The sequence below is a fragment of the Dendrobates tinctorius genome, unplaced genomic scaffold (genome assembly GCF_039654945.1).
Source record: "Dendrobates tinctorius isolate UK_male_01 unplaced genomic scaffold, ASM3965494v1 ptg000157l, whole genome shotgun sequence".
Lineage (NCBI taxonomy): Eukaryota > Metazoa > Chordata > Amphibia > Anura > Dendrobatidae > Dendrobates > Dendrobates tinctorius.
In genome coordinates, this window is record NW_027361824.1 from 4267254 (window position 1) to 4294672 (window position 27419).

The following is a 27419-nucleotide window of genomic DNA, read 5'->3' on the forward strand; positions in this document are numbered from 1 at the left end:
AGACCCGGACCCACTCCTACCCTTGGTTGTTTTCCGGTTACCCTTTTTCCTTTGTTGTGACCATTCCCCCTCTCCCTCATCCAGACTGTCACCGGATGAGGGTTCCTGGGAGGACATGGCGTCCGCCTGCTCCTCCCTTTCAAGTCTCCTGACTTCCTCACTCAATTCACTGTCTTTAGGATCCTCAGCTGCAAGTGAAGTACCTGGGTCAGGGTTTAGGGTCATTACTCCCTGCCCCCTGTTCCCATGGCGTTGCTCCTGCCGCCTGATGTTGGATGGCGGCAGCTTGCTCCTCACCGGTTCCCTGCCTCCTCCGCCCCTACTGGTCCCTTCACCGGCAAGATTAGTCCCGGCTTTCGCCTGTCCCGCACTCGCCGCTTTCAGGACCGCATTGGCAAAGGAACGCGGACAGCGACTGAATGGATGACCGAGGTCACCACACAAGTTACACCTAATCCTGCCACAGGTAGCAGCGAGATGGCCAAGGTCCCCACACAGTGCGCATTTTTGGGTGGTACACTGCGCACTGAAGTGTGTGGGGCTGCCGCACCTGTGACAGACCTTAGGCTGCCCCTGGTAGAAAATCAGGATCCTGTCCCTCCCCAAAAATGTAGAGGAAGGTATATGGGTAACAGTGTTTCCTGAAACCTTCAATTTCACCATGAAGGTCCAGGCCCCTGACCAGATACCATGGTCGTCGCGGGTCTTCTCAGGAATGCCGACGATGTCGCCATATCGACCAATCCAGGTGGAGATGTCCATGCAGGAAAGTGACTCGTTACTGGTCAAAACGGTCACCTTCCTGACCGAGTTCTGGCGGGATATTGCGACAGGGACAAAACCTTGCCATTCGGGGCGACCACGAGCCAGCTCATGGCGAGACCAAAAAAGCTCAAGGCCCTCCGGTCTCACGAAGCTGACATCGAAGTAGGAGGTCCCATAGGGATGGATCAAGGCAAAGATGTCGTATGCCGCGAAGCCCATCCCCAGCAGGAGCTCAGCAACCTTTGACCGATCAGGACAGGCATCCTTGCTTACCCACTGGAGACGGGCCACGTTCCTACGGTTACTCCTCTGCCCCGGTGTCGGCAGAGACCAGACAGTCTCTGCCCCTCTATCTCGGAAGGCGGAAAGACCATGTCTCTCTATCCAGAAAGACAGATCAACCTCCCTCCCCTCTACATTGATGGAACTCTCCCCTTTCTTCAGGGCGTCCAGGAAGCGCTGCTGCAAGTCACCATCCTCGGGGCCACCAGACAAGGGCGCACTACTACCCCCAGCAGTGACAGCTCCCGAATAGCTAGGGGCTGAAGCCCTCGCCACCACTGGGGGGGCAGTGGGACCACTACCTACTTCCCCTCCACCAACACCAGTGCTGCTCTCCTCATTCACTCCACCAATACTCCCATCATTTGCGGCACCACAACTCCCATCATTCACTCCACCACTATTCCCACCATTCACTCCACCAATACTCCCAACGTTTGCGGCACCACATCTCCTATCATTCACTCCACCACCTGTCCCATCATTCACTCCACCAATACTCCCAACGTTTGCGGCACCACAACTCCCATTATTCACTCCACTACTACTCCCATCATTCACCCCATTACCACTGTTCTCTGCACCTTCCACAGTCACCTCCATTCCCTCCTCCCTTGTGTCTGCAATCTCTGCACTCACACCTGCTGGGTCGGGGGAGCGGTGCAGCACCACACCCGTTTTAATTAGCTCAGTGCTGACATTGTGCAGTTCTTTTGGAGCACTGTGCCCCTTATTGTCCTGGGCTGCCTGCCCTGTAGCCACAGACTTCGGGGTGCTGGTATCATTTTTTGGGGCATGCTGTCCCCCCGTCACAGCAGAGCGCACAGTGTTCCTTGCTGATGATGTTCCCTGCTTTTGCTGTGTATTTTTTTTTTTTTCCCGTGGCTCTGTCTCAGCTGCGCGCCTCCTTTCCTCTGTTGAGGCGCACTGCGCCCCTCTCACAACAGTGCGCCCCCCTTTCGCCGCACCATGCTCCTCGGCCCTGCCCCCCACAGCCCCGGCGTCGGCCGGCTCAGCTGCAGTGAGCAGGGATGGAGTCTGCCCACACCGTCCCCCTTTCGCAACGGCGTGGACATCCCCCCCGCTCTCCTCGGCCCCGGTGATAACTGGCTTAGCCGCAGCAGGCAGGGAGGGAAACTCCACGGGGTCCCCTATGTCCGGCGCCGTGAGTACCTCCACAGCCTCACCCCCTGCACTGTTCCCCGCACAGACGGCAGCATTGCCGGACGTCCTCCTCCTCTCCCCACCTTGCCTATGCCCCGGACCCACTGCAGAGCCCGTGCTTTTAGGTTTGGTGGGGTTTACACAGGAGGTGGTAGGTGTAACATCAGACATTGGTACATATTTGTAACTCACCACCTCCTGTGTCATCTTTTTTTTCTTCCTCCTCTTTTTGGTCTCCTCCGCTGGCTCGTCCTCCCCGAAGGAGAATGTGGTCAGGTCCACAGGAGACTCCAGCTCTCTGATCTCCCTCAACAGACCGCACTCCTCCTCTTCCTCCGCTGACACTCCAGCATGGGTTGTCGGAGTCCTCTGCCGTGCCGGGAGGCCGCTTCCTTGCTGGCTCTGCGACTCTTTCTCCCGGCTTATTCCAGCACGAGAGACTCCAGCCACGACTTCATCGTCCTCCTCCTCCTCGCTTAGGACGCCGGCTGGCAGTTCTCCCGAGGTATTTAACCCCTTCATTTCAGAGAACCGCCGCTGGTTCTTAAACCTCTCCAGGAAGGGACCTGCGCTTTTCTCAATCCCCTCCCGGAGGAGCACTAACCGGACCACCTCATCTCTGAGGGCTTTAAACCTCTGGGAGGTCGCGGGTCTTTCCTTGTTAGAGGCACGGGTGTTCAGGATCCGTGCCTCCCGCAGCTGCTCCTTCAGCCCGGTCAGTGCTTTGCCGGCGTCCTCGTACTCTTGCAACATGGCGACCACTCGGGAGGAGAAGGAGCTCGTGGACTCGCTGGAGGTCATCTCGCCCCATGATGTTGCTGGGCTCTTCTTCCTGGGGCCTGGGGTGCCTCTGTCTCCCTCTCTGGGCGGACGATGAGCCGTCTCGGGGTTGGAGTAGGTGGGTACGGTCTTTCTCATCCGACCAGATCTCCTCACGCCCTCCTGGGCCGGTTGCTGCTGCTCTCTGTCCCCCGCCGGCACAGACCGGGGAACAGAAGCCTGGGAAGCCATGCCTGGCTCCCAGGAAGCCTGCCTCTCCCTGGGGAGAAGAGAGGCAGACTCTGGGCCTCCTCCTGGAAGTCCTGGAGCTCACAAGACAGGTGCTGCTCTCAGCAGGGTGTGACTGATTGTGGGCACCTGTCCTACAGTCTCCTCCCCAGTAATGGCTGATAACGGGGAGTAATAGATTGTAGTCTCCTGTCCTACAGTCTCCTCCCCCAGTAATGGCTGATAACGGGGAGTAATAGATTGTAGTCTCCTGTCCTACAGTCTCCTCCCCCAGTAATGGCTGATAACGGGGAGTAATAGATTGTAGTCTCCTGTCCTACAGTCTCCTCCCCCAGTAATGGCCGATAACGGGGAGTAATAGATCGTAGTCTCCTGTCCTACAGTCTCCTCCCCCAGTGATGGCTGATAACAGGGAGTAATAGATTGTAGTCTCCTGTCCTACAGTCTCCTCCCCCAGTAATGGCTGATAACGAGGAGTAATAGATTGTAGTCTCCTGTCCTACAGTCTCCTCCCCCAGTAATGGCTGATAACAGGGAGTAATAGATTGTAGTCTCCTGTCCTACAGTCTCCTCCCCAGTAATGGCTGATAACAGGGAGTAATAGATTGTAGTCTCCCGTCCTACAGTCTCCTCCCCAGTAATGGCTGATAACAGGGAGTAATAGATTGTAGTCTCCCGTCCTACAGTCTCCTCCCCAGTAATGGCTGATAACAGGGAGTAATAGATTGTAGTCTCCCGTCCTACAGTCTCCTCCCCAGTAATGGCTGATAACGGGGAGTAATAGATTGTAGTCTCCTGTCCTACAGTCTCCTCCCCAGTAATGGCTGATAACGGGGAGTAATAGATTGTAGTCTCCTGTCCTACAGTCTCCTCCCCCAGTAATGGCTGATAACGGGGAGTAATAGATTGTAGTCTCCTGTCCTACAGTCTCCTCCCCCAGTAATGGCTGATAACGGGGAGTAATAGATTGTAGTCTCCTGTCCTACAGTCTCCTCCCCCAGTAATGGCCGATAACGGGGAGTAATAGATTGTAGTCTCCTGTCCTACAGTCTCCTCCCCCAGTAATGGCTGATAACGGGGAGTAATAGATTGTAGTCTCCAGTAATAGTCTCCTCCCCCAGTGATGGCTGATAACAGGGAGTAATAGATTGTAGTCTCCTGTCCTACAGTCTCCTCCCCCAGTAATGGCTGATAACGAGGAGTAATAGATTGTAGTCTCCTGTCCTACAGTCTCCTCCCCCAGGAATGGCTGATAACAGGGAGTAATAGATTGTAGTCTCCTGTCCTACAGTCTCCTCCCCCAGTAATGGCTGATAACGAGGAGTAATAGATTGTAGTCTCCTGTCCTACAGTCTCCTCCCCCAGTAATGGCTGATAACAGGGAGTAATAGATTGTAGTCTCCTGTCCTACAGTCTCCTCCCCCAGTAATGGCTGATAACAGGGAGTAATAGATTGTAGTCTCCTCCCCCAGTAATGGCTGATAACGGGGAGTAATAGATTGTAGTCTCCTGTCCTACAGTCTCCTCCCCCAGTAATGGCTGATAACAGGGAGTAATAGATTGTAGTCTCCTGTCCTACAGTCTCCTCCCCCAGTAATGGCTGATAACGGGGAGTAATAGATTGTAGTCTCCTGTCCTACAGTCTCCTCCCCCAGTAATGGCTGATAACAGGGAGTAATAGATTGTAGTCTCCTGTCCTACAGTCTCCTCCCCAGTAATGGCTGATAATGGGGAGTAATAGATTGTAGTCTCCTGTCCTACAGTCTCCTCCCCAGTAATGGCTGATAATGGGGAGTTATAGATTGTAGTCTCCTGTCCTACAGTCTCCTCCCCAGTAATGGCTGATAACGGGGAGTAATAGATTGTAGTCTCCTGTCCTACAGTCTCCTCCCCAGTAATGGCTGATAACGGGGAGTAATAGATTGTAGCCTCCTGTCCTACAGTCTCCTCCCCAGTAATGGCTGATAATGGGGAGTTATAGATTGTAGTCTCCTGTCCTACAGTCTCCTCCCCAGTAATGGCTGATAACGGGGAGTAATAGATTGTAGTCTCCTGTCCTACAGTCTCCTCCCCCAGTAATGGCTGATAACGGGGAGTAATAGATTGTAGCCTCCTGTCCTACAGTCTCCTCCCCAGCAATGGCTGATAATGGGGAGTAATAGATTGTAGTCTCCTGTCCTACAGTCTCCTCCCCAGCAATGGCTGATAATGGGGAGTAATAGATTGTAGTCTCCTGTCCTACAGTCTCCTCCTCCAGTAATGGCTGATAACGGGGAGTAATAGATTGTAGTCTCCTGTCCTACAGTCTCCTCCCCAGTAATGGCTGATAACGGGGAGTAATAGATTGTAGCCTCCTGTCCTACAGTCTCCTCCCCAGCAATGGCTGATAATGGGGAGTAATAGATTGTAGTCTCCTGTCCTACAGTCTCCTCCTCCAGTAATGGCTGATAACGGGGAGTAATAGATTGTAGTCTCCTGTCCTACAGTCTCCTCCCCCAGTAATGGCTGATAATGGGGAGTAATAGATTGTAGTCTCCTGTCCTACAGTCTCCTCCTCCAGTAATGGCTGATAACGGGGAGTAATAGATTGTAGTCTCCTGTCCTACAGTCTCCTCCTCCAGTAATGGCTGATAACGGGGAGTAATAGATTGTAGTCTCCTGTCCTACAGTCTCCTCCTCCAGTAATGGCTGATAACGGGGAGTAATAGATTGTAGTCTCCTGTCCTACAGTCTCCTCCCCCAGTAATGGCTGATAACGGGGAGTAACCGTTTTTCTTCATGTTGAATCCCTTTAAGACCTATCAGACTATAAATGAGGCAGGGCAGGCAGTCGAGGAGTTAAGTGAAATGGGCCATGCTGACTTTTGTTGTGTTAGGGAGGTTGAGCCTCGCCTATAGGAGGGGTCCATCTGAGGCTGCAGATGTGAGTCCCACTGACATCACCCAAAAGTGGGAAGAGCTGGTGAGTCACTGGAGCGGGGTCCAGCATCTGTGCACACAACTTGCACACTCAATGCTGCGGCAGATCTCTGCACTCTGCTCACACTCACTGCTTCCTCTGTACACTCTGCCTGTGCACTCGCTGTTCTTACACTTTTAGCTATAGCTCTCCTCATTACTGCACTCATTGCTCACTGTCATTTCTCATCTCATTGCATCTTGTATCATTCTAGTTATTTCACGATCATTCCACCCCTGATCCCTGTCACTTTTCTCACTGGGCACCACTTACCCAATTTCACAAGATCTACAACCCCTGAGGACCTTTCTGAGCTCTGCTCACCATATACAGTCCTGAGGACTGTCGCCAAGCACTCTGTTCTCCATCTTCACCCCTGCAGACTACCACAGATCATGGTCTTCCGTCTTCACACATGGATGTCCACTTTACACCATCTGCAGCCATGAGGACTCTCACCAATAATCCAAGTTCACTAAATCCCTGAGGACTGCTGTGGTGCACTCTTATTTTCTACAATCCTTGAGGACAAAAGTTATGCTCATCATCTACACCCCTGAGGACTATCAGCGCACGGTCTACACTCCTGATGACTGGACCACCGTGCTCACCATCTACAGCCCTAGTGACTATGGCGGTCACCTCCCTTTGATAAATCTTTGATATCTATCACAGTGCTCTGTTCACCGTCTGCACCCCTTAGGACTATCACACTGAGCTCTTTACCATCTACGCCCCTGAGGACTATCACACTGAGCTCTTTACCATCTACGCCCCTGAGGACTATCACACTGAGCTCTTTACCATCTACGCCCCTGAGGACTATCACACTGAGCTCTTTACCATCTACACCCCTGAGGACTGTCACACCGCACTCTTCACCATCTACCCCTAAGGACTATCACATTGAGCTCTTTACCATCTACGCCCCTGAGGACTATCACACTGAGCTCTTTACCATCTACGCCCCTGAGGACTGTCACACCGCACTCTTCACCATCTACCCCTGAGGACTATCACACTGAGCTCTTTACCATCTACGCCCCTGAGGACTGTCACACCGCACTCTTCACCATCTACCCCTGAAGAATACCACACTGTGCTCTTCGCCATCTATCACTGAGGACTATCACACTGCACTTTTTTAACATCTACCCCCCCCCCCCCCGAGAACTATCACAGTGCAAACTTCAGCCTCCATGCCCTGAGGACTGTACATGGTTTTCACCTCTGAAGACTCAGTGCAATCTGTTTTCCACTTGTCTACACCTCTGAGGACTATCCCAGACTACTGTGTTCATAATCTACATCCTTGAGACTAATAGTGCTCCCTATTCTTCATCTACACATCTGTGGAATGTCAGTGCACTCGGTTCACCATCAACACCCCTGAGGATTATCATAGTGCACGCTATTCTTCATCTATACACCCTGAGGATTGACCGTGAACTCTTGTTCTCCATCTACACCCCTGAGGATTATCACAGTGTACTCTGCTCATCTACACCTCTCGGGATTATAGTGCACCCTGCAGTCTATTTGATCCCTTGAGGGTTATTACATTGCATGCTGTACTCCATCTCCTCCTTTGCGGATTATAGTGCACTCTGTTCTCCGTCTACCCCTTTGAAGACTATCAAAGTGCACTTTGTACTTAATCTATACCCTTGAGGATTATCACCGTGCACTATATTAATCGTGCACCCCTGAGGATTATAGTGCACCCTATACGCCATCTATTCCCTTGAGGAATATCATAGAGAACCCTGTACTCTATCTACTTCCCTGCGGATTATAGATCACTCTATTCTCCATCTACTCCTCTGAAGGCTATCACAGTGCACTCCATTCTCCATCTATACAACTGAGGATTATCATAGTGCACTCTATTCTCCATCTACAACCCTGAGGATTATACTGTACTCTGCTCATTGTCTACTCACCTAAGGATTATCACAGTGCACTCTATTCTCCATCTACACCCCTGAGGGTTATCACAGTGCATTCTATTCTCTACACCCCTGAGGATTATCACAGTGCTCTCTGTTCATCATCTACTACCCTAAGGATTCACAGTGCACTCTCCTCATATCTACTACCCTGAGGGTTATCACAGTGCACTCTGCTCATCATCTACTACCCTGAGGGTTATCACAGTACACTCTGCTCATCATCTACTACCCTGAGGATTCACAGTGCACTCTGCTCATATCTACTACCCTAAGGATTCACAGTGCACTCTGTACTCCATCTATACAACTGAGGATTATCATAGTGCGCACTATTCTCCATCTACAACCCTGAGGATTATACTGTACTCTGCTCATTGTCTACTCACCTAAGGATTATCACAGTGCACTCTATTCTCCATCTACACCCCTGAGGTTTATCACAGTGCATTCTGTTCATCACCTACTCCCCTGAGGGTTATCACAGTGCACTCTATTCTCTACACCCCTGAGGATTATCACAGTGCTCTCTGTTCATCATCTACTACCCTGAGGGTTATCACAGTGCACTCTGCTCATCATCTACTACCCTGAGGGTTATCACAGTGCACTCTGCTCATCATCTACTACCCTGAGGGTTATCACAGTGCACTCTGCTCATCATTTACTACCCTGAAGGTTATCACAGTGCACTCTGCTCATATCTACTACCCTGAGGGTTATCACAGTGCACTCTGCTCATCATCTACTACCCTGAGGGTTATCACAGTGCACTCTGCTCATCATCTACTACCCTGAGGGTTATCACAGTGCACTCTGCTCATCATCTACTACCCTGAGGGTTATCACAGTGCACTCTGCTCATCATCTACTACCCTGAGGGTTATCACAGTGCACTCTGCTCATCATCTACTACCCTGAGGGTTATCACAGTGCACTCTGCTCATCATCTACTACCCTGAGGTTTATCACAGTGCACTCTGCTCATCTACTACCCTGAGGGTTATGACAGTGCACTCTGCTCAACATCTACTACCCTGAGGGTTATCACAGTGCACTCTGCTCATCATCTACTACCCTGAGGGTTATCACAGTGCACTCTGCTCATCATCTACTACCCTGAGGGTTATCACAGTGCACTCTGCTCATCATCTACTACCCTGAGGGTTATCACAGTGCACTCTGCTCATCATCTACTACCCTGAGGGTTATCACAGTGCACTCTGCTCATCATCTACTACCCTGAGGGTTATCACAGTGCACTCTGCTCATCATCTACTACCCTGAGGGTTATCACAGTGCACTCTGCTCATCATCTACTACCCTGAGGGTTATCACAGTGCACTCTGCTCATCATCTACTACCCTGAGGGTTATCACAGTGCACTCTGCTCATCATCTACTACCCTGAGGGTTATCACAGTGCACTCTGCTCATCATCTACTACCCTGAGGGTTATCACAGTGCACTCTGCTCATCATCTACTACCCTGAGGGTTATCACAGTGCACTCTGCTCATCATCTACTACCCTGAGGGTTATCACAGTGCACTCTGCTCATCATCTACTACCCTGAGGTTTATCACAGTGCACTCTGCTCATCTACTACCCTGAGGGTTATGACAGTGCACTCTGCTCAACATCTACTACCCTGAGGGTTATGACAGTGCACTCTGCTCATCATCTACTACCCTGAGGGTTATCACAGTGCACTCTGCTCATCATCTACTCCCCTGAGGGTTATCACAGTGCACTCAGTTCTTCATCCGCGCCTTTGAGGATTGCAGTGGAGTATTTTGCTCACTAGTATTCCACTTCTGGTCACTTTTGCACCCTTCATTCACTGGTTTCACACCCTGGTCAACTAGTGCAGCTGTCCCACCACTGTAGTCCCCACTTCAGATACTCTATCACACATCTCGGGGTCTGACTGTGCGGCTACCTTGACATGGAGAACTCCAATCCACCAGGAGGTAAAACCTGCGTCTGTAGTGAACTCCCTGCTGATTTCTGTAGTGCACCTGTATTTAGCACTTACCCAGTAGTAGACTTTGCTGGGCCTTCTAGTTCTACTAAGGTTTTGTTTGTCTGTAATGAATACTCTCTTTGTGTCGGTGTTCTGGGGGTGAGATGCTCTGCGGTTGTATTTCCGACATCCCATCGGTCGGCAGCATGCGCCTGTTTGGGGCACATGTTATGTTTGCCGGGGCGGCGATTCCAGACATGTTTTGCAGCAGACATAACTTTAGTCCTGATCTGTGTGACGAGAGCTGCACTTCACATTCTGTATCGCGGCTGATACATTGGGTTCCGTTCCTGTGTCTGATCATTCTCATGTCTTGGTCCTTTCATTACAACCATGGACCTGACTATGTCACCGTGACGGTCAGATTGGTGCTCTGCTCCGGACGAGCTTCACGCACAATCAATTCGTGCTGATTTCAAGACTATTCTGCAGAATTGACCGAATTAAAGGGCCAGCTCCATCTTATGTAAAGTGGGACAGGAGAGAGACGGTGCAAAAGTCAATGCACCAAGGGCAACTAACCCCAAGCTGTCTGGGGGCTGTGCAGGCTTTGTCAACCTGATTTTTTTTTTTTTTTTTTTTTTTTTTAACGATTCACTGACAGAAAGCAGAGATTTTGCTAATATTAAGGTATTGAAACACAATGACAATATAAAAATTGCCAAACTGTTTTTTTTTTTTTTAGAACTTTATTTTTTTGCAGAAAACATTGGACTCCTCCAGTGATAAAGCTGTTTACATCCCTGAATAAAACCCAAATGCTCAGAGATTTGTCTAAATTACATACGAACCCTCAGGCCTGTAGTTCACAAACAAAAATGTGCATTATTAGCGATTTTCTGACAGACTGCAGACAGAACAAGACTGAAAAATGTGCTGAGGTCGTATTCCGCCTGCTGCAGTACCATGTTTAACCACTGCTCATCTGATGCACTTTGTATAGGCCTCACTGCAATAGCGCCCCCATGTCCCATTACGGGGAATCCGTCATTCCTGAAAGCAGTGATTTTGCCTTGTGGCAGGTCGGATGCCCGGAATGTTAGTCACTGGACTGTCCAACATATAATCTAATGTCTGCTGGCATCTTGAAAGAAGGTGCGTTGTATGCAGGGGCAGCTCTTCTTAAGTACGACCTTTTGCTGGATTTTCTCATTTACACTGATTTCCTCCTCCTGTTGCTGCTGCACCACTGATTCTGGAACAGCTTTTTGTTTTCGTCTACACCCCTACATTCCGAAAATAAGCAACCCGGTATTATTGGTGCAAATTATCCCAGTAACCAACTGGGTGTGTACAAAACAACTTCTCTGTGGGTCTTTTTCTTTTCTTTACTGATGCTGCCCAATCAAATCACAGCCACACCCACAAAGCGGTTCTGTACACGCCCGGTTGGTTATCAGGTTGCATATCTTAGGAATGGAGGGGCACAGAAGAAAACCAAACACTGTTCCAGAATCAGTGGTGCTCAGAAATTGGAGGAGATTAAAAATCCAGCTGGAGGTCGAAACGCCAGAGGGGAAAGTTATAAAACTTGTATGAAAAATCAGAGGATAATATAACAGTAAGAAGAGGTGTCACTGCGGCGATAATAAACTATCCTATTAGTGATTTACAGAACGGGAGTAAAGCACAAAGTATCTCATTAGTCACTGCTAATATTACTGTCCCCAAAGTCTGCACAGAGGATTTTATGCCTATTTGTTCTTATTCTGTATGTCAATTTCTTCATGCCGCACCCCACATAAAGATCAGCTGCCATAATACTGCCCCTGTATAAAGAATATAACTACTATAGTACTGCTCCCTATGTACAAGACTATAACTACTATAATACTGCTCCTATGTACAAGAATATAACTACTATAGTACTGCTCCCTATGTACAAGAATATAACTACTATAATACTGCCCCTATGTACAAGAATATAACTACTATAATACTGCCCCTATATGCAAGAATATAACTACTATAATACTGCCCCTATGTACAGGAATATAACTACTATAGTACTGCTCCCTATGTACAAGACTATAACTACTATAATACTGCTCCTATGTACAAGAATATAACTACTAAAATACTGCCCCTATATACAAGAATATAACTACTATAATACTGCCCCTATATACAAGAATATAACTACTATAATACTGCCCCTATGTACAGGAATATAACTACTATAGTACTGCTCCCTATGTACAAGACTATAACTACTATAATACTGCTCCTATGTACAAGAATATAACTACTATAATACTGCCCCTATATACAAGAATATAACTACTATAATACTGCCCCTATATACAAGAATATAACTACTATAATACTGCCCCTATGTACAGGAATATAACTACTATAATACTGCTCCTATGTACAAGAATATACTATAATACTGCCCCTATGTACAAGAATATAACTACTATAATACTGCCCCTATGTACAAGAATATAACTACTATAATACTGCTCCTATGTACAAGAATATAACTACTATAATACTGCTCCTATGTACAAGAATATAACTACTATAATACTGCTCCTATGTACTAGAATATAACTACTATAATACTGCCCCTATGTACAAGAATATAACTACTATAATACTTCTCCTATGTACAAGAATATAACTACTATAATACTGCCCCTATGTACAAGAATATAACTACTATAATACTGCCCCTATGTACAAGAATATAACTACTATAATATTGCCCCTATGTACAAGAATATAACTACTATAATACTGTCCCTATGTACAAGAATATAACTACTATAATACTGCTCCTATGTACAAGAATATACTATAATACTGCCCCTATGTACAAGAATATAACTACTATAATACTGCCCCTATGTACAAGAATATAACTACTATAATACTGCTCCTATGTACAAGAATATACTATAATACTGCCCCTATGTACAAGAATATAACTACTATAATACTGCCCCTATGTACAAGAATATAACTACTATAATACTGCTCCTATGTACAAGAATATACTATAATACTGCCCCTATGTACAAGAATGTAACAACTATAATACTTCTCCTATGTACAAGAATATAACTACTATAATACTGCCCCTATGTACAAGAATATAACTACTATAATACTGCCCCTATGTACAAGAATATAACTACTATAACACTGCCCCCTATGTACAAGAATATAACTACTATAATACTGCTCCCTATGTACAAGAATATAACTACTATAATACTGCCCCTGTTTACAAGAATTTAACTACTATAATACTGTCCTATGTACAAGAATATAACAACTATAATACTGCCCCTATGTATAAGAATATAACTACTATAATACTGCTCCTATGTACAAGAATATAACTACTATAATACTGCTCCTATGTACAAGAATATAACTACTATAATACTGCTCCTATGTACAAGAATATGACTACTATAATACTGCTCCTATGTACAAGAATATAACTACTATAATACTGCTCCTATGTACAAGAATATAACTACTATAATACTGCTCCTATGTACAAGAATATAACTACTGTAATACTGCTCCTATGTACAAGAATATGACTACTATAATACTGCTCCTATGTACAAGAATATAACTACTATAATACTGCTCCTATGTACAAGAATATAACTACTGTAATACTGCTCCTATGTACAAGAATATAACTACTATAATACTGCTCCTATGTACAAGAATATAACTACTATAATACTGCTCCTATGTACAAGAATATAACTACTGTAATACTGCTCCTATGTACAAGAATATAACTACTGTAATACTGCTCCTATGTACAAGAATATAACTACTATAATACTGCTCCTATGTACAAGAATATAACTACTGTAATACTGCTCCTATGTACAAGAATATAACTACTATAATACTGCTCCTATGTACAAGAATATAACTACTATAATACTGCCCCCTATGTACAGGAATATGTTAGTACACAGCTTTGTGTCCTCTATGTACTGATTGGATCCTCTCTTATCCGCAGGCCTTGTGTGTTTCGGTGACCACCACTGATCTGACAGAGACACAGGCGCTGGTGTTTTGCGGCGCTGACATTAACTGCACGTGTGGGGAGTTGTTTTTCTCGCAGCCCCTGGAGTTGGCGCAGCAGGCCGGGCAGAAACTGCAGGAGGAGTTTTTGAAGCAGAATAGAAATTCCGGTAAGTTGCCGTATTGTTCGGAATGTGATCTCGGGCGAATGCTTGATAAATGCTATCTAGAGTCTGGTAACCGCTGTGTTGGGAGCGGCTCACTCACAGCAGAGATCTGCGCTGCTGGTGTTCTGCTCACAGAGGATTGTCTACACTGATACAATTGTAACAAAGCCCCAGCTCTCAGAGGTATTATGTGATGCTGCCAGATTGTTTGGAAAGAAATCGCTGCAATTATGACAAAGTGGGGCCCCAAATGCTGACACATTTCTCCATCTCAGAGAAGTATTTCGGTTGCGTTTACATGCGCTGAGTTCAGGCCGTTAAATGAGTGCGATTGACAGTATGGAAGTCTTTCCACGCTTGTTTCCATGTCTCTTTACACCGACTGAAAAATAATGATGGGGATAGAATGAACACTAGTAGATCAGTCTATCCCCATACAGCATCATGTTATCAGCAGCATGTCTGCAATTTACACCGGGCGATGTGCTGCTGGGAACAGGAATTTTCACCTGATGAATAGGCAGCATTTAGTGTAATGAACCCCGTAGTCCTCTATATAGTATACTGTGCCCCATAGTCCTCAATATAGTATAATGCACTCCCCATAGTGCTCCATATAGTATAATGCACTCTCCATATTCCTCCATGTTATATAATGTTCACTGTAGTCCTCCATATATTTTAAAGCATTCCCCATAGTCCTCAATACAGTATAATTCACTCCCCATAGTGCGCCATATAGTATAATGCACTCTCCATATTCTTCCATATAGTATAATGCACTTTCGATAGTCCTCCATTTAGTGTAATACATTCCCCATAGTCCTCAATATAGTATAATCCATCCCATAGTGTTCCATATTGTATAATGCACCCCATAGTCCTCCATATAGCATAATGCCTTCCCCATAGTCCTCCATACAGTATAATGCTCTCCCCATAGTCTATACAGTATAATACATATATAACGTAACCTCCATAGAATATAATGCAGCCCCATAGTCCTGCGGTATTATGGCCACCTTAAGTACAGTACTCTCCTCTTTTCGTTCCCCCACTGCTCCAATCTCTGTAGCGTGTCTCCTTTGCAGCGTGGCGTATGAAGAAGTGGCATTATCGCTCCTGGTGTGTCAGATGCACAGCGGGAATGATCGGAAAGGAAGCGTCACCTAATAGTTTCTCCTCCATCATTGCTTTCAACTTTATCGGCATCTGTGTGCATGGTCGACACTACCACCTGGCTCACCTGACTCATGAGCCCCATAGCGACCATGTGATGTGCCGCTATTAGCGGCAAGCCACTGACTGAGGATCCCTGGTGATTTGGGGGCCCTAGGCAAATGTCTAGTTTGCCTTCCCCTAACACCAGTCCTGGCTGCAAGCATAAGAAATGAAAGCTCAGCGTGACGTACTGACCCCGCCGTAATCCGCCATATCTGTGTGCACCTTGGCAGTGGAGACCCCACATTTCAAGCATGTTGGTGGGAAAGGGGTCCGCAGCAAAATATCAGTCAGTATCACACAGGATAGGATTAGATACACAGCTCAGCAGACAGTATCACACAGGATAGGATTAGATACACAGCTCAGCAGACAGTATCACACAGGATAGGATTAGATACACAGCTCAGCAGACAGTATCACACAGGATAGGATTAGATACACAGGATAGGATTAGATACACGGCTCAGCGGTCAGTATCACACAGGATAGGACTAGATACACGGCTCAGCGGTCAGTATCACACAGGAGAGGATTAGATACACGGCTCAGCGGTCAGTATCACACAGGAGAGGATTAGATACACGGCTCAGCAGTCAGTATCACACAGGAGAGGATTAGATACACGGCTCAGCAGTCAGTATCACACAGGAGAGGATTAGATACACGGCTCAGCAGTCAGTATCACACAGGATAGGATTAGATACACGGCTCAGCAGTCAGTATCACACAGGATAGGATTAGATACACGGCTCAGCAGTCAGTATCACACAGAATAGGATTAGATACAGGGCTCAGTTGTCAGTATCACACAGGATAGGATTAGATACACAGCTCAGCAGACAGTATCACACAGGATAGGATTAGATACATGGCTCAGCAGTCAGTATCACACAGGATAGGATTAGATACACGGCTCAGCAGTCAGTATCACACAGGATAGGATTAGATACACGGCTCAGCAGTCAGTATCACACAGGATAGGATTAGATACACGGCTCAGTTGTCAGTATCACACAGGAGAGGATTAGATACATGGCTCAGCAGTCAGTATCACACAGGATTGGATTAGATACACAGCTCAGCAGACAGTATCACACAGGATAGGATTAGTTACACGTCTCAGCCGTCAGTATCACACAGGATAGGATTAGATACACAGCTCAGCAGACAGTATCACACAGGATAGGATTAGATACACGGCTCAGCAGTCAGTATCACACAGGAGAGGATTAGATACACGGCTCAGCAGTCAGTATCACACAGGAGAGGATTAGATACACGGCTCAGCAGTCAGTATCACACAGGAGAGGATTAGATACACGGCTCAGCAGTCAGTATCACACAGGAGAAGATTAGATACACGGCTCAGTTGTCAGTATCACACAGGAGAGGATTAGATACACGGCTCAGCAGTCAGTATCACACAGGAGAGGATTAGATATACTGCTCTGCAGTCAGTATCACACAGGAGAGGATTAGATACACTGCTCAGCAGTCAGTATCACACAGGAGAGTATTAGATACACTGCTCAGCAGTCAGTATCACACAGGAGAGGATTAGATACACCGCTCAGCAGTCAGTATCACACAGGAGAGGATTAGATACACGGCTCAGTTGTCAGTATCACACAGGAGAGGATTAGATACACGGCTCAGCAGTCAGTATCACACAGGATAGGATTAGATACACGGCTCAGCAGTCAGTATCACACAGGAGAGGATTAGATACACGGCTCAGTTGTCAGCATCACACAGGAGAGGATTAGATGCACGGCTCAGCAGTCAGTATCACACAGGATAGGATTAGATACACAGCTCAGCAGTCAGTATCACACAGGATAGGATTAGATACACGGCTCAGTTGTCAGTATCACACAGGAGAGGATTAGATACACGGCTCAGCAGTAAGTATCACACAGGAGAGGATTAGATACACGGCTCAGCAGTCAGTATCACACAGGAGAGGATTAGATATACGGCTCAGTTGTCAGTATCACACAGGAGAGGATTAGATACACGGCTCAGCAGTCAGTATCACACAGGAGAGGATTAGATATACTGCTCAGCAGTCAGTATCACTCAGGAGAGGATTAGATACACTGCTCAGCAGTCAGTATCACACAGGAGAGTATTAGATACACTGCTCAGCAGTCAGTATCACACAGGAGAGGATTAGATACACTGCTCAGCAGTCAGTATCACACAGGAGAGTATTAGATACACTGCTCAGCAGTCAGTATCACACAGGAGAGGATTAGATACACGGCTTCAATTATTTGCACTGTGCAGGTGTTTTGCTTCATTCCTGGACTTGAACCCAGACAGAAATAATGAAAAGTTGCTCGGAAAGTGTCGGTGTCACTCGTCATGTGACTGTGGTGACAATGTGACCATTGTGCGACTACCGCGTCTGTGGTCAGATACTAACATCTAGTGGTTGGCAGGCGCAGAGCAGTGTCCACTGTAAACTATTGTACAACTCTCTGATAGACTTTATAATGCAATTTCTCTCTATTTGAGGTATGTCTGCTTACTGTCAGTGAAAGAACATTTTATATCTGCGCTAACCTTCTTACAGTTGGGCATAAGCTGCAAGATATGCAGTGTAGACAGTCCTCTGGGCGTGCTACCTGAGCACAGGTAAAAAAGGGACCCCATAATCAGTGCAGGGTTCGGGGTGCCGGGTTACAGTTCTGCAGACTCTCGCTGACATCTAGTGAACTCTGCTGGTATTGATTGATCGTCGTCTTTTCTGATCAGAGATTCCCCGTTTGGACCTGGGGGCTAATCAGGAGCAATACTACGTCATGCATCGCCCCATCACACACAACGGCTACCTCTACAAGACCTCGTCCATGACCAAGCTGGTCACCGACAGGAAGGCCAAGGAGGGTGAGTGGTCTCGCTGTCACCTGTCCTCTGATGATCTGACATGGATCATGGATCTACTGTCACTCTGTATCTGTTGTGAATGTTGCCCTTGTTACATTGTATCCTCACTTGCTTCCTCAGAGTTCAGCCGCCGCTGGTGTGTCCTCAATGAGGGGACGCTCCGATACTACGAGAACAACCACATCTCCAACCCCAACGGCGAGATCCGGATGGATGAGATTGTGTGTGTAGCGGTCATCCCTCCGGACACCCATGGGTGAGAGGCGTCTGAGACCATCATTATCTCCTGCACAGGACTCCTTTTATGACTCTTCTCCCACCCTTCATTGAATCAGATCGCTTTAATTTGTGCCACCAGGAGCAAGTCTTCCCCTTTGTCAGTCGTTCCCCCCCCCTTTGTCAGTCGTTCCCCCCCCCTTTGTCAGTCGTTCCCCCCCCCTTTGTCAGTCGTTCCCCCCCCTTTGTCAGTCGTTCCCCCCCCTTTGTCAGTCGTTCCCCCCCCTTTGTCAGTCGTTCCCCCCCTTTGCCAGTCGTTCCCCCCCCTTTGTCAGTCGTTCCCCCCCCTTTGTCAGTCGTTCCCCCCCCTTTGTCAGTCGTTCCCCCCCCTTTGTCAGTCGTTCCCCCCCCTTTGTCAGTCGTTCCCCCCCTTTGTCAGTCGTTCCCCCCCCTTTGTCAGTCGTTCCCCCCCTTTGTCAGTCGTTCCCCCCCCCCTTTGTCAGTCGTTCCCCCCCTTTGTCAGTCGTTCCCCCCCCCTTTGTCAGTCGTTCCCCCCCCCTTTGTCAGTCGTCCCCCCCCCTTTGTCAGTCGTTCCCCCCCCCTTGTCAGTCGTTCCCCCCCCTTTGGCAGTCGTCCCCCCCTTTGTCAGTCGTCCCCCTCTTTGTCAGTCGTCCCCCCCCTTTGTCAGTCGTCCCCCCCCTTTGTCAGTCGTCCCCCCCTTTGTCAGTCGTCCCCCCCTTTGTCAGTCGTCCCCCCCTTTGTCAGTCGTCCCCCCCTTTGTCAGTCGTCCCCCCTTTGTCAGTCGTCCCCCCCTTTGTCAGTCGTCCCCCCCCTTTGTCAGTCGTCCCCCCCTTTGTCAGTCGTCCCCCCCTTTGTCAGTCGTCCCCCCCTTTGTCAGTCGTCCCCCCCTTTGTCAGTCGTCCCCCCCTTTGTCAGTCGTCCCCCCCTTTGTCAGTCGTCCCCCCTTTGTCAGTCGTCCCCCCCTTTGTCAGTCGTCCCCCCCTTTGTCAGTCGTCCCCCCCTTTGTCAGTCGTCCCCCCCTTTGTCAGTCGTCCCCCCCTTTGTCAGTCGTCCCCCCCTTTGTCAGTCGTCCCCCCCTTTGTCAGTCGTCCCCCCCTTTGTCAGTCGTTTCCCCCCTTTGTCAGTCGTTTCCCCCCTTTGTCAGTCGTCCACCCCCCCCCCCTTTGCCTGTCGTTACCCCTTAAACCATTGCATGGCTGTGTGCGGTTGCGTCTTAGCTTCTTTCTCCCCTCCTCGCAGGTATGACAGCACGTTCGAGATTTACACTAAGTCCGAGAGACTTTATCTGTTTGCTGCAGAGACCGCGGAGGAAGCCGGAGAATGGGTCAAGTCCATCACTAAGGTAGCCATCTTGCTGCATACATTTTCAGGGAAGCTTCCCCTTTAAGGCTTTTTAGGGAATTGCTTAAATAGTAACTACCCCCAAAAAACACCCCACCTCATGATTTTTTTTTTCATTTATTTTTTTTTAGTGTTTTCTGCCTCTGAAGGCCGAAGAGCTTCTAAGTTATGATTTTGACCGGATCGGGCAGCTGCAGTTTAAAGTAGGGAGGAGCCTGGAGCGTTTGCGGGTGGGCTGGTTCTCCCTCTGTAAGACCTATCTGTACACTTACATGGAGGACGGCGAGACCGTGGAGGTCACAAACCTAAAGAAGCTCTCCGAGCTGTGTACGTCAGGGTAACATGGCGGCACACCCAGAAAAGTGCAAGCACCCTCAATAGGTTGTATACAGAGTGCAGATGACGGGTGAGGTGGTCGGTAACAGGTGAGGTGGTCGGTGAGGCTTATACATGGCGCTGAGATTATCAGTGACAGCGAGGTCGTACTGGGTACATACGGTATATACAGTCCCATAATGCACCAGTGAACATATGTAAACTGTATACAGATAGATTTGCTTATAGACTGACAGGAAGAGTTGACAGAGGGAGAAGCAAGAAAAGCCCACGGGAAGTTTGTGAGTTTTCTGAGATTTTGGCCACAATGTGATTGGACCTGTAGAGGCCAATATGGAGGACTGCGCAGGAGGTCAGGTTGTTCTGATTAGCAGCAGGTTCATTATTAATGTTGGTTACTTGTTCTTTGCAGCTACTAAAGATAAGGACCTTGTCCTGGTGGAGAGGGGGAGGTAGGTGTCAGCGGTTCACAGTGTGGAGAAGGCGCCGCTCGTCTCCTGCTGTTTCCCATTAATCACCTGCACATTTATCCCGCTGTAGGACCACCTACATCCTGGCAGAGAGGAAGCTGGACTTCTCCGGCTGGACCGCCGCCATCCAGAAGGCGAGCAGCACCACCGGCAACACTCTGTCCGACCAGCAGCTGACGGACTCCGACGTCCCCTGCATCGTGGAGAAATGCATCCACCACATCTCAAGTTTTGGTAAATGTGACCGGTTACAGGCGATGGCTGGGACGTCGGTGGTCATCAGGTTTGGGGGGTCTGGTCGATGGGGCCTCACATTATTTTGTAGTGGCCTCCAATAAAATACAGAATGTACTAAACTGGAAGGTTTCTGACCTGATCTCATCCTGTGATCGCTCCTCAGGGGTGGGATCTGAAGGGATCTACAGGAAGAGTGGGCAGAACTCCAAGATCACAAGTCTACTAGATGCGCTGAAGAAGGACGCGCGCAGCGTGGTTCTGAAGGAGGATGAGCACGTGGACAACGTGACGGACGCCCTCAAGAGGTTCTTCAGAGGCATCGGGGAGGGATTGTTCGCAGAGCATTGTTTGCAGTGGCTGCATGTAACAGGTGAGGGTCACTAAAAGGGAAATGATGGTTAGTGTCCCTCCCGTCATGTGTCAGGACACGGCCCAGATCTTTCTGTTCTCTACCGTTACTGAAGAAGTGACAACCACTGCGACTCTGCCCCCTGTGGACTAGAAGATAACTGTTATGCTTCATGTCTCGTCTCTACCAGGCATAGAAGATGAAAACGAGAGAATCCACAAGTACCGGGAGCTGCTGGAGATTCTGCCGCCCGTCAACCGAGCGACACTAAAAGCCTTAATCGGCCACCTGTATTGGTGAGTGTGGTGGTGTCGTGTCCCTTTGTGATCAGTGATGTCTCACGCTGGGGCTGTCTCACGCTCGGGCTAACTCGTACTCGGACCGTCTCACTGTCGTGTCTTTTTCTTGCAGTATCCAGCACTTCTCTGACATCAATCAAATGAACGTTCACAACTTGGCCATTGTGTTTGGCCCCACGCTCTTCCAGACAGACGGACAGAACTACAAGCCGGGCCGGGTGGTGGAGGACCTGATCAACTTCTTCATGCCCATATTCGGTGTATGTATAAAGGGTTAAAGAGAATCTGTCAGGAGGATCAGTCCTCCCGAGTCATCTATATGGGGATGTAGGTCACAGAAAAGCTGAAGACAATTGATAACTGCAATCTGATGTCTTATTTCATAGAAATCCACAATTTTCTTAATACAGGGGGGGGAAATGTATTTAGTCAGCCTCCAATTGTGCAAGTTCTCCCACTTACAAAGATGAGAGATGCCAGTAACTGACGACATAGGTAGAACACAACTATGAGAGGCAAAATGAGAAAACAAATCCAGAAAATCACCTTGTCTGATTTGGTAAGATTTATTTTGCTAATTTTGGTGGAAAATAAGTATTTGGTCACCTAAAAACATGCAAGATTTCTGGCTCTCACAGACCTGTAACTTCTTCTGTAAGAGGCTCCTCTGTCCTCCACTCATTACCTGTAGTAATGGCTCCTGTTTGAACTTGTTATCAGTATAAAAGACACCTGTCCACAATCTCGAACAGTCACACTCCAAACTCCACTATGGTGAAGACCAAAGAGTTGTCGGAGGACACCAGAAACAAAACTTTAGCCCTGCACCAGGCTGGGAAGACTGAATCTGCAATAGGCAAGCAGCTTCGTATGATGAGATCAACTGTGGGAGCAATAATAAGAAAATGGACGACATACAAGACCCCTGATAATCTCCCTCGATCTGGGGCTCCACACAAGATCTCACCCCGTGGGGTCAAAATGATCACAAGAACGGTGAGAAAAAAATCCCAGAACCACACGGGGAGACCTAGTGAATGACTTGCATAGACCTGGGACCACAATAACAAAGGCTACCATCAGTAACACACTACACCTCCAGGGACTCAGATCCTGCAGGGCCAGACGTGTCCCCCTGCTTAAGCCACTACATGTCCGGGCCCGTCTGAAGTTTGCTAGAGAGCATTTGGATTATCCAGAAGAGTATTGGGAGAATGTCATATGGTCTGATGAAACCAAAGTGGAACTGTTTGGTAGAAAATAAACTCGTCGTGTTTGGAGGAGACAGAATGCTGAGTTGCAGCCAAAGAACACCATACCTACGGTGAAGCATGGGGGTGGCAACATCATGCTTTGGGGCTGTTTCTCTGCAAAGGGACCAGGAGACTGATTCGTGTACATGAAAGAATGAATGAGGCCATCTATCGTGAGATTTTGAGTGCAAATCTTCCATCAGCAAGAGTATTGAAGATGAAACGTGGGTGGGTCTTTCAGCATGATAATAATCCCAAGCACACCGCCAGGGCAATGAAGGAGTGGCTACATAAGAAGCATATGAAGGTCCTGGAGTGGCCTAGCCAGTCTCCAGATCTCAACCCCATAGAAAACCTTTGGAGGGATTTGAAAGTCTGTGTTGCCCAGCGACAGGCCCAAAACATCACTGCTCTAGAGGAGATCTGCACGGAGGAATGGGCCAACATACCAACAACAGTGTGGGCCAACCTTGTGAAGACTTACAGAAAACGTTTGACCTCTGTCATTGCCAACAAAGGATATATCACAAAATATTGAGAGGAACTTTTGTTAATGACCAAATACTTATTTTCCACTATAATTTGCAAAATAAATCTTCCCAATCACCACAAGGTGATTTTCTGGCTTTAGTTTCTCATTTTGACTCTCATAGTTGTGGTCTATCTATGATGTCAATTACAGGCCGCTCTCATCTTTTTAAGTGGGAGAATTTGCACAATTGGTGGCTGACTAAATATTTTTTTTCCCCACTGTCTATAATTGAGCTGTTAAGATCTATGGGCCGGACATAGATCTCCTGAGACTCCACCTCCAGAGCTTATTATAAATGACAGGGAGTTAATGCACTGGTGACAATATGGTCAGCGTCACATTAGGCTCCAAGAGGTCTGCACCAGCATAGCTCCCACCCTTGGAAGCTACGGTGCCTTGAGGGGCACAGGGGATGTTCTTATGTCTTGGGGATGTAGATGGGTTGTGTGGAGAAACAAGGGTCAGTGGGTGCACTCATCTGCTGGCCTGGCTATATTTAGAAAGACTGCATGGACCAGAGCTCATCCCACCGAACGCCTGTTCTCCTTCCCAGGACAGAACACTACTCAGACTACACAGGGTGAGGGTAACACCATGTGGTGAAACTTTATTGGATCATGAACAGTCAACATCATATAGCACAGTCCCAGCAAATACACTAGATTGTGCATATGACAGTCTCACCTTCTGTGAATTTGGTGCTTCCAGGGCCAACTACCCCCACCAGTAACACCCCGCTTTTGACGGGCATCCACAGAGAGGAGGTAGCAGCAAGCTTAGGAAACACACAGTTTATTGTGGTATGTGGCCAGGTGACCTGATTGTCCCAACCTGGGTTCTCCAAATGCCTTTGAGGGTTCAGTGATGGTCAGTTGAGCAGATCTGTATTCCTCCAGTTGGTGCCATGGTTCCTTGACCCCTGTCCTGTAGACTCTCTTGAGGAGGAGAGCGGTCCCTTTTATACCCACAGCTGTCAGTCTGCATCTTCGTACTCCAACGGTTGTAGAATAATAAGCTGCAGGGACTGATGCAATGAGTAGTCAGCAGGCATTCAGCAAATTAACAAACATTGATTGTTTAATTTACCTGTGTCTTTGTACTCCAAAGATGATAGAATAATAAGCTGCAGGGGCTGACACAATAGGTAGTCAGCAGGCATTCAATAAATTAACATACAAGTCAACCTACAACAGGAGTCAATGTACAGGCTCCTATGAACGATGGCTCATGTCCCTTGCCTACGAAATACATCTGGCATAATTAAGAATAAATGCTGTCATCACAAGATGTTATGTTTGGGGGTAGACGGGATGTTATTCTGTCTGGGGGTAGAGGGGATGTTGTTCTGTCTGGGGGTAGAGGGGATGTTGTTCTGTCTGGGGGTAGAGGGGATGTTGTTCTGTCTGGGGGTAGAGGGGATGTTCTGTCTGGGGGTAGAGGGGATGTTCTGTCTGGGGGTAGAGGGGATGTTCTGTCTGGGGGTAGAGGGGATGTTATTCTGTCTGGGGGCGGAGGGGATGTTCTGTCTGGGGGTAGAGGGGATGTTATTCTGTCTGGGGGTAGAGGGGATGTTATTCTGTCTGGGGGTAGAGGGGATGTTATTCTGTCTGGGGATAGAGGGGATGTTATTCTGTCTGGGGGTAGAGGGGATGTTGTTCTGTCTGGGGGTAGAGGGGATGTTATTCTGTCTGGGGATAGAGGGGATGTTATTCTGTCTGGGGGTAGAGGGGATGTTGTTCTGTCTGGGGGTAGAGGGGATGTTATTCTGTCTGGGGATAGAGGGGATGTTGTTCTGTCTGGGGGTAGAGGGGATGTTGTTCTGTCTGGGGGTAGAGGGGATGTTGTTCTGTCTGGGGGTTGAGGGGATGTTGTTCTGTCTGGGGGTAGAGGGGATGTTGTTCTGTCTGGGGGTAGAGGGGATGTTGTTCTGTCTGGGGGTAGAGGGGATGTTGTTCTGTCTGGGGGTAGAGGGGATGTTGTTCTGTCTGGGGGTAGAGGGGATGTTGTTCTGTCTGGGGGTAGAGGGGATGTTGTTCTGTCTGGGGGTAGAGGGGATGTTGTTCTGTCTGGGGGTAGAGGGGATCTTGTTCTGTCTGGGGGTAGAGGGGATGTTGTTCTGTCTGGGGGTAGAGGGGATGTTGTTCTGTCTGGGGGTAGAGGGGATGTTGTTCTGTCTGGGGGTAGAGGGGATGTTGTTCTGTCTGGGGGTAGAGGGGATGTTATTTTTTATTCAACAGATAAATCAAGTACAACTTATACCCAATAACATATAATTAGGCATTTAACAGATTTTTTTTCCCGCCCCCCCCCCCAGTAGACAGCAATCACATTCTCCACCTCCGTTCGGGTATCAAACAACCAGATTTTACAATATACACATCACTCTGTAATATGCAGCTGGAACAGGACACTCAGGAGCCTTTATGCAACCTCTAATATAGCTTTAATGTCCATAGACCTCCCTACGGTAACCTCAACCATGATGCCCAAATTTGTTCAACCTTCCTAACAGCATTCCTTCTCCGATATATACTCTCTTCTATAGGCACTGTATAATCCACTGGCTGTATGTATTCCTTTCTAGAGGGCAGCTCAGCCCTCACCCAATATCTGGCAATTAATTTCCTGGCCGTGTACAGTAACCTCGCCACGGCCAACTTCTGTGAGATATTCCTATTTATTCCACGTACCCCAACACACACACTAATGGAGTCCTGGGCACTGCACAGTCACATCTCCGCTCAGACTAATCACCACAATCCAGAAAGCCGCAACAAATAGGTAACAGGTCTTCATAGATCGTGGATATGACCCTGTTCGTGGGCCCTGCCATACAAATATAGTCTAACAAAAGGTCTTTCTGGACCCCTAGACCACATACCCGCCTCTGCAGCCTGTAGCCATGTTGAACCCTTATATAGAGAAACCGATCCGTATCTGGCACCTGAATTTCATCTTGTAAGGACTCAGATGACCTTAACTCCTGATTCACCAATAGCTGCGATATATAGCATATCCCCCTAGGCCACCAGGCATTCTGTTCCCCCAATTTATGGAATTCGCCCAAATTTTCATTCATCCAGACAGGAGTATAGATCGTCATTTCAGAAATCTCTCTAAGAGTCGATGTTAATATTTCTGGGGGTAGAGGGGATGTTATTATGTCTTGGGGGTTATAACAGATATAATGTCTTTTATGAAGGAAGATACGTAAATCATGACTTTTTTCCTTTTCTTACTGTTCTGCTTGGGGTTGTAACTTATTGAACTTTTTTGCATTTCTCCTTCTAGATGGACATTATGGAGATTCAGAAGCAGCTTGACATCACGACCACCATCATGAAAATGCGCAATGAAAACCAGATGGGACGGCGGGTGAGACCGCGGCAGATGCCACACGGCGCCAATTACTGTAAGCACTACAGCATTATAATCATTACTTATTTCATCTCTTAGCAGGGACAACATTTTATCTGCACCGTCTTTCTGATGGAAAAGAAAGCTGAGTGTGAACACAGCGTCCAAGTAAGTATTCACCTTCAGAGCTGGCTAGTGACGTCCGGGACGCCGCTGACTAGTGACGTCCGGGACGCCGCTGACTAGTGACATGAGGGGGACGCGGCGGCCTGGTAATGAGCGGGACGCGGCGGCCTGGTAATGAGCGGGACGCGGCGGCCTGGTAATGAGCGGGACGCGGCGGCCGGGCAGCGAGCAGGCGCCGCTGATTAGTATAATTTTTTAACAAGTTAACCCGGACTTTGATTTTCCAGATTGCTGTCACTATGACGGCGCAGGAATTAACAGAAACACTGCTGGAACGTCGAAATATCCGAGTAAAGGATGGAGATTACTGGATCTGCTCTGAAGTGGACAACTCAGGAGAAATAGGTTAGTTCCAGTGAACAGATCGGCCACTAGATGTCAGC

General features: G+C 47.9%; 1 protein-coding gene across 5 annotated transcripts in view; it reads left to right on the forward strand.

Moving 5' to 3' along the window:
- Window positions 1-27419, forward strand: part of ARAP1 (ArfGAP with RhoGAP domain, ankyrin repeat and PH domain 1) — a 252136-nt gene that overhangs the window by 196888 nt on the left and 27829 nt on the right. For all 5 annotated transcript variants that reach the window (XM_073548485.1, XM_073548484.1, XM_073548488.1 and 2 more), the window contains exons 14-26: window positions 14152-14326; window positions 18308-18439; window positions 18560-18695; window positions 19916-20018; window positions 20149-20344; window positions 20766-20805; window positions 20894-21057; window positions 21224-21430; window positions 21600-21705; window positions 21821-21968; window positions 26785-26868; window positions 26950-27018; window positions 27264-27381. In XM_073548485.1, coding sequence (XP_073404586.1) covers window positions 14152-14326; window positions 18308-18439; window positions 18560-18695; window positions 19916-20018; window positions 20149-20344; window positions 20766-20805; window positions 20894-21057; window positions 21224-21430; window positions 21600-21705; window positions 21821-21968; window positions 26785-26868; window positions 26950-27018; window positions 27264-27381 — 1678 coding nt within the window. The remainder of the gene's footprint in view (window positions 1-14151; window positions 14327-18307; window positions 18440-18559; window positions 18696-19915; window positions 20019-20148; window positions 20345-20765; window positions 20806-20893; window positions 21058-21223; window positions 21431-21599; window positions 21706-21820; window positions 21969-26784; window positions 26869-26949; window positions 27019-27263; window positions 27382-27419) is intronic.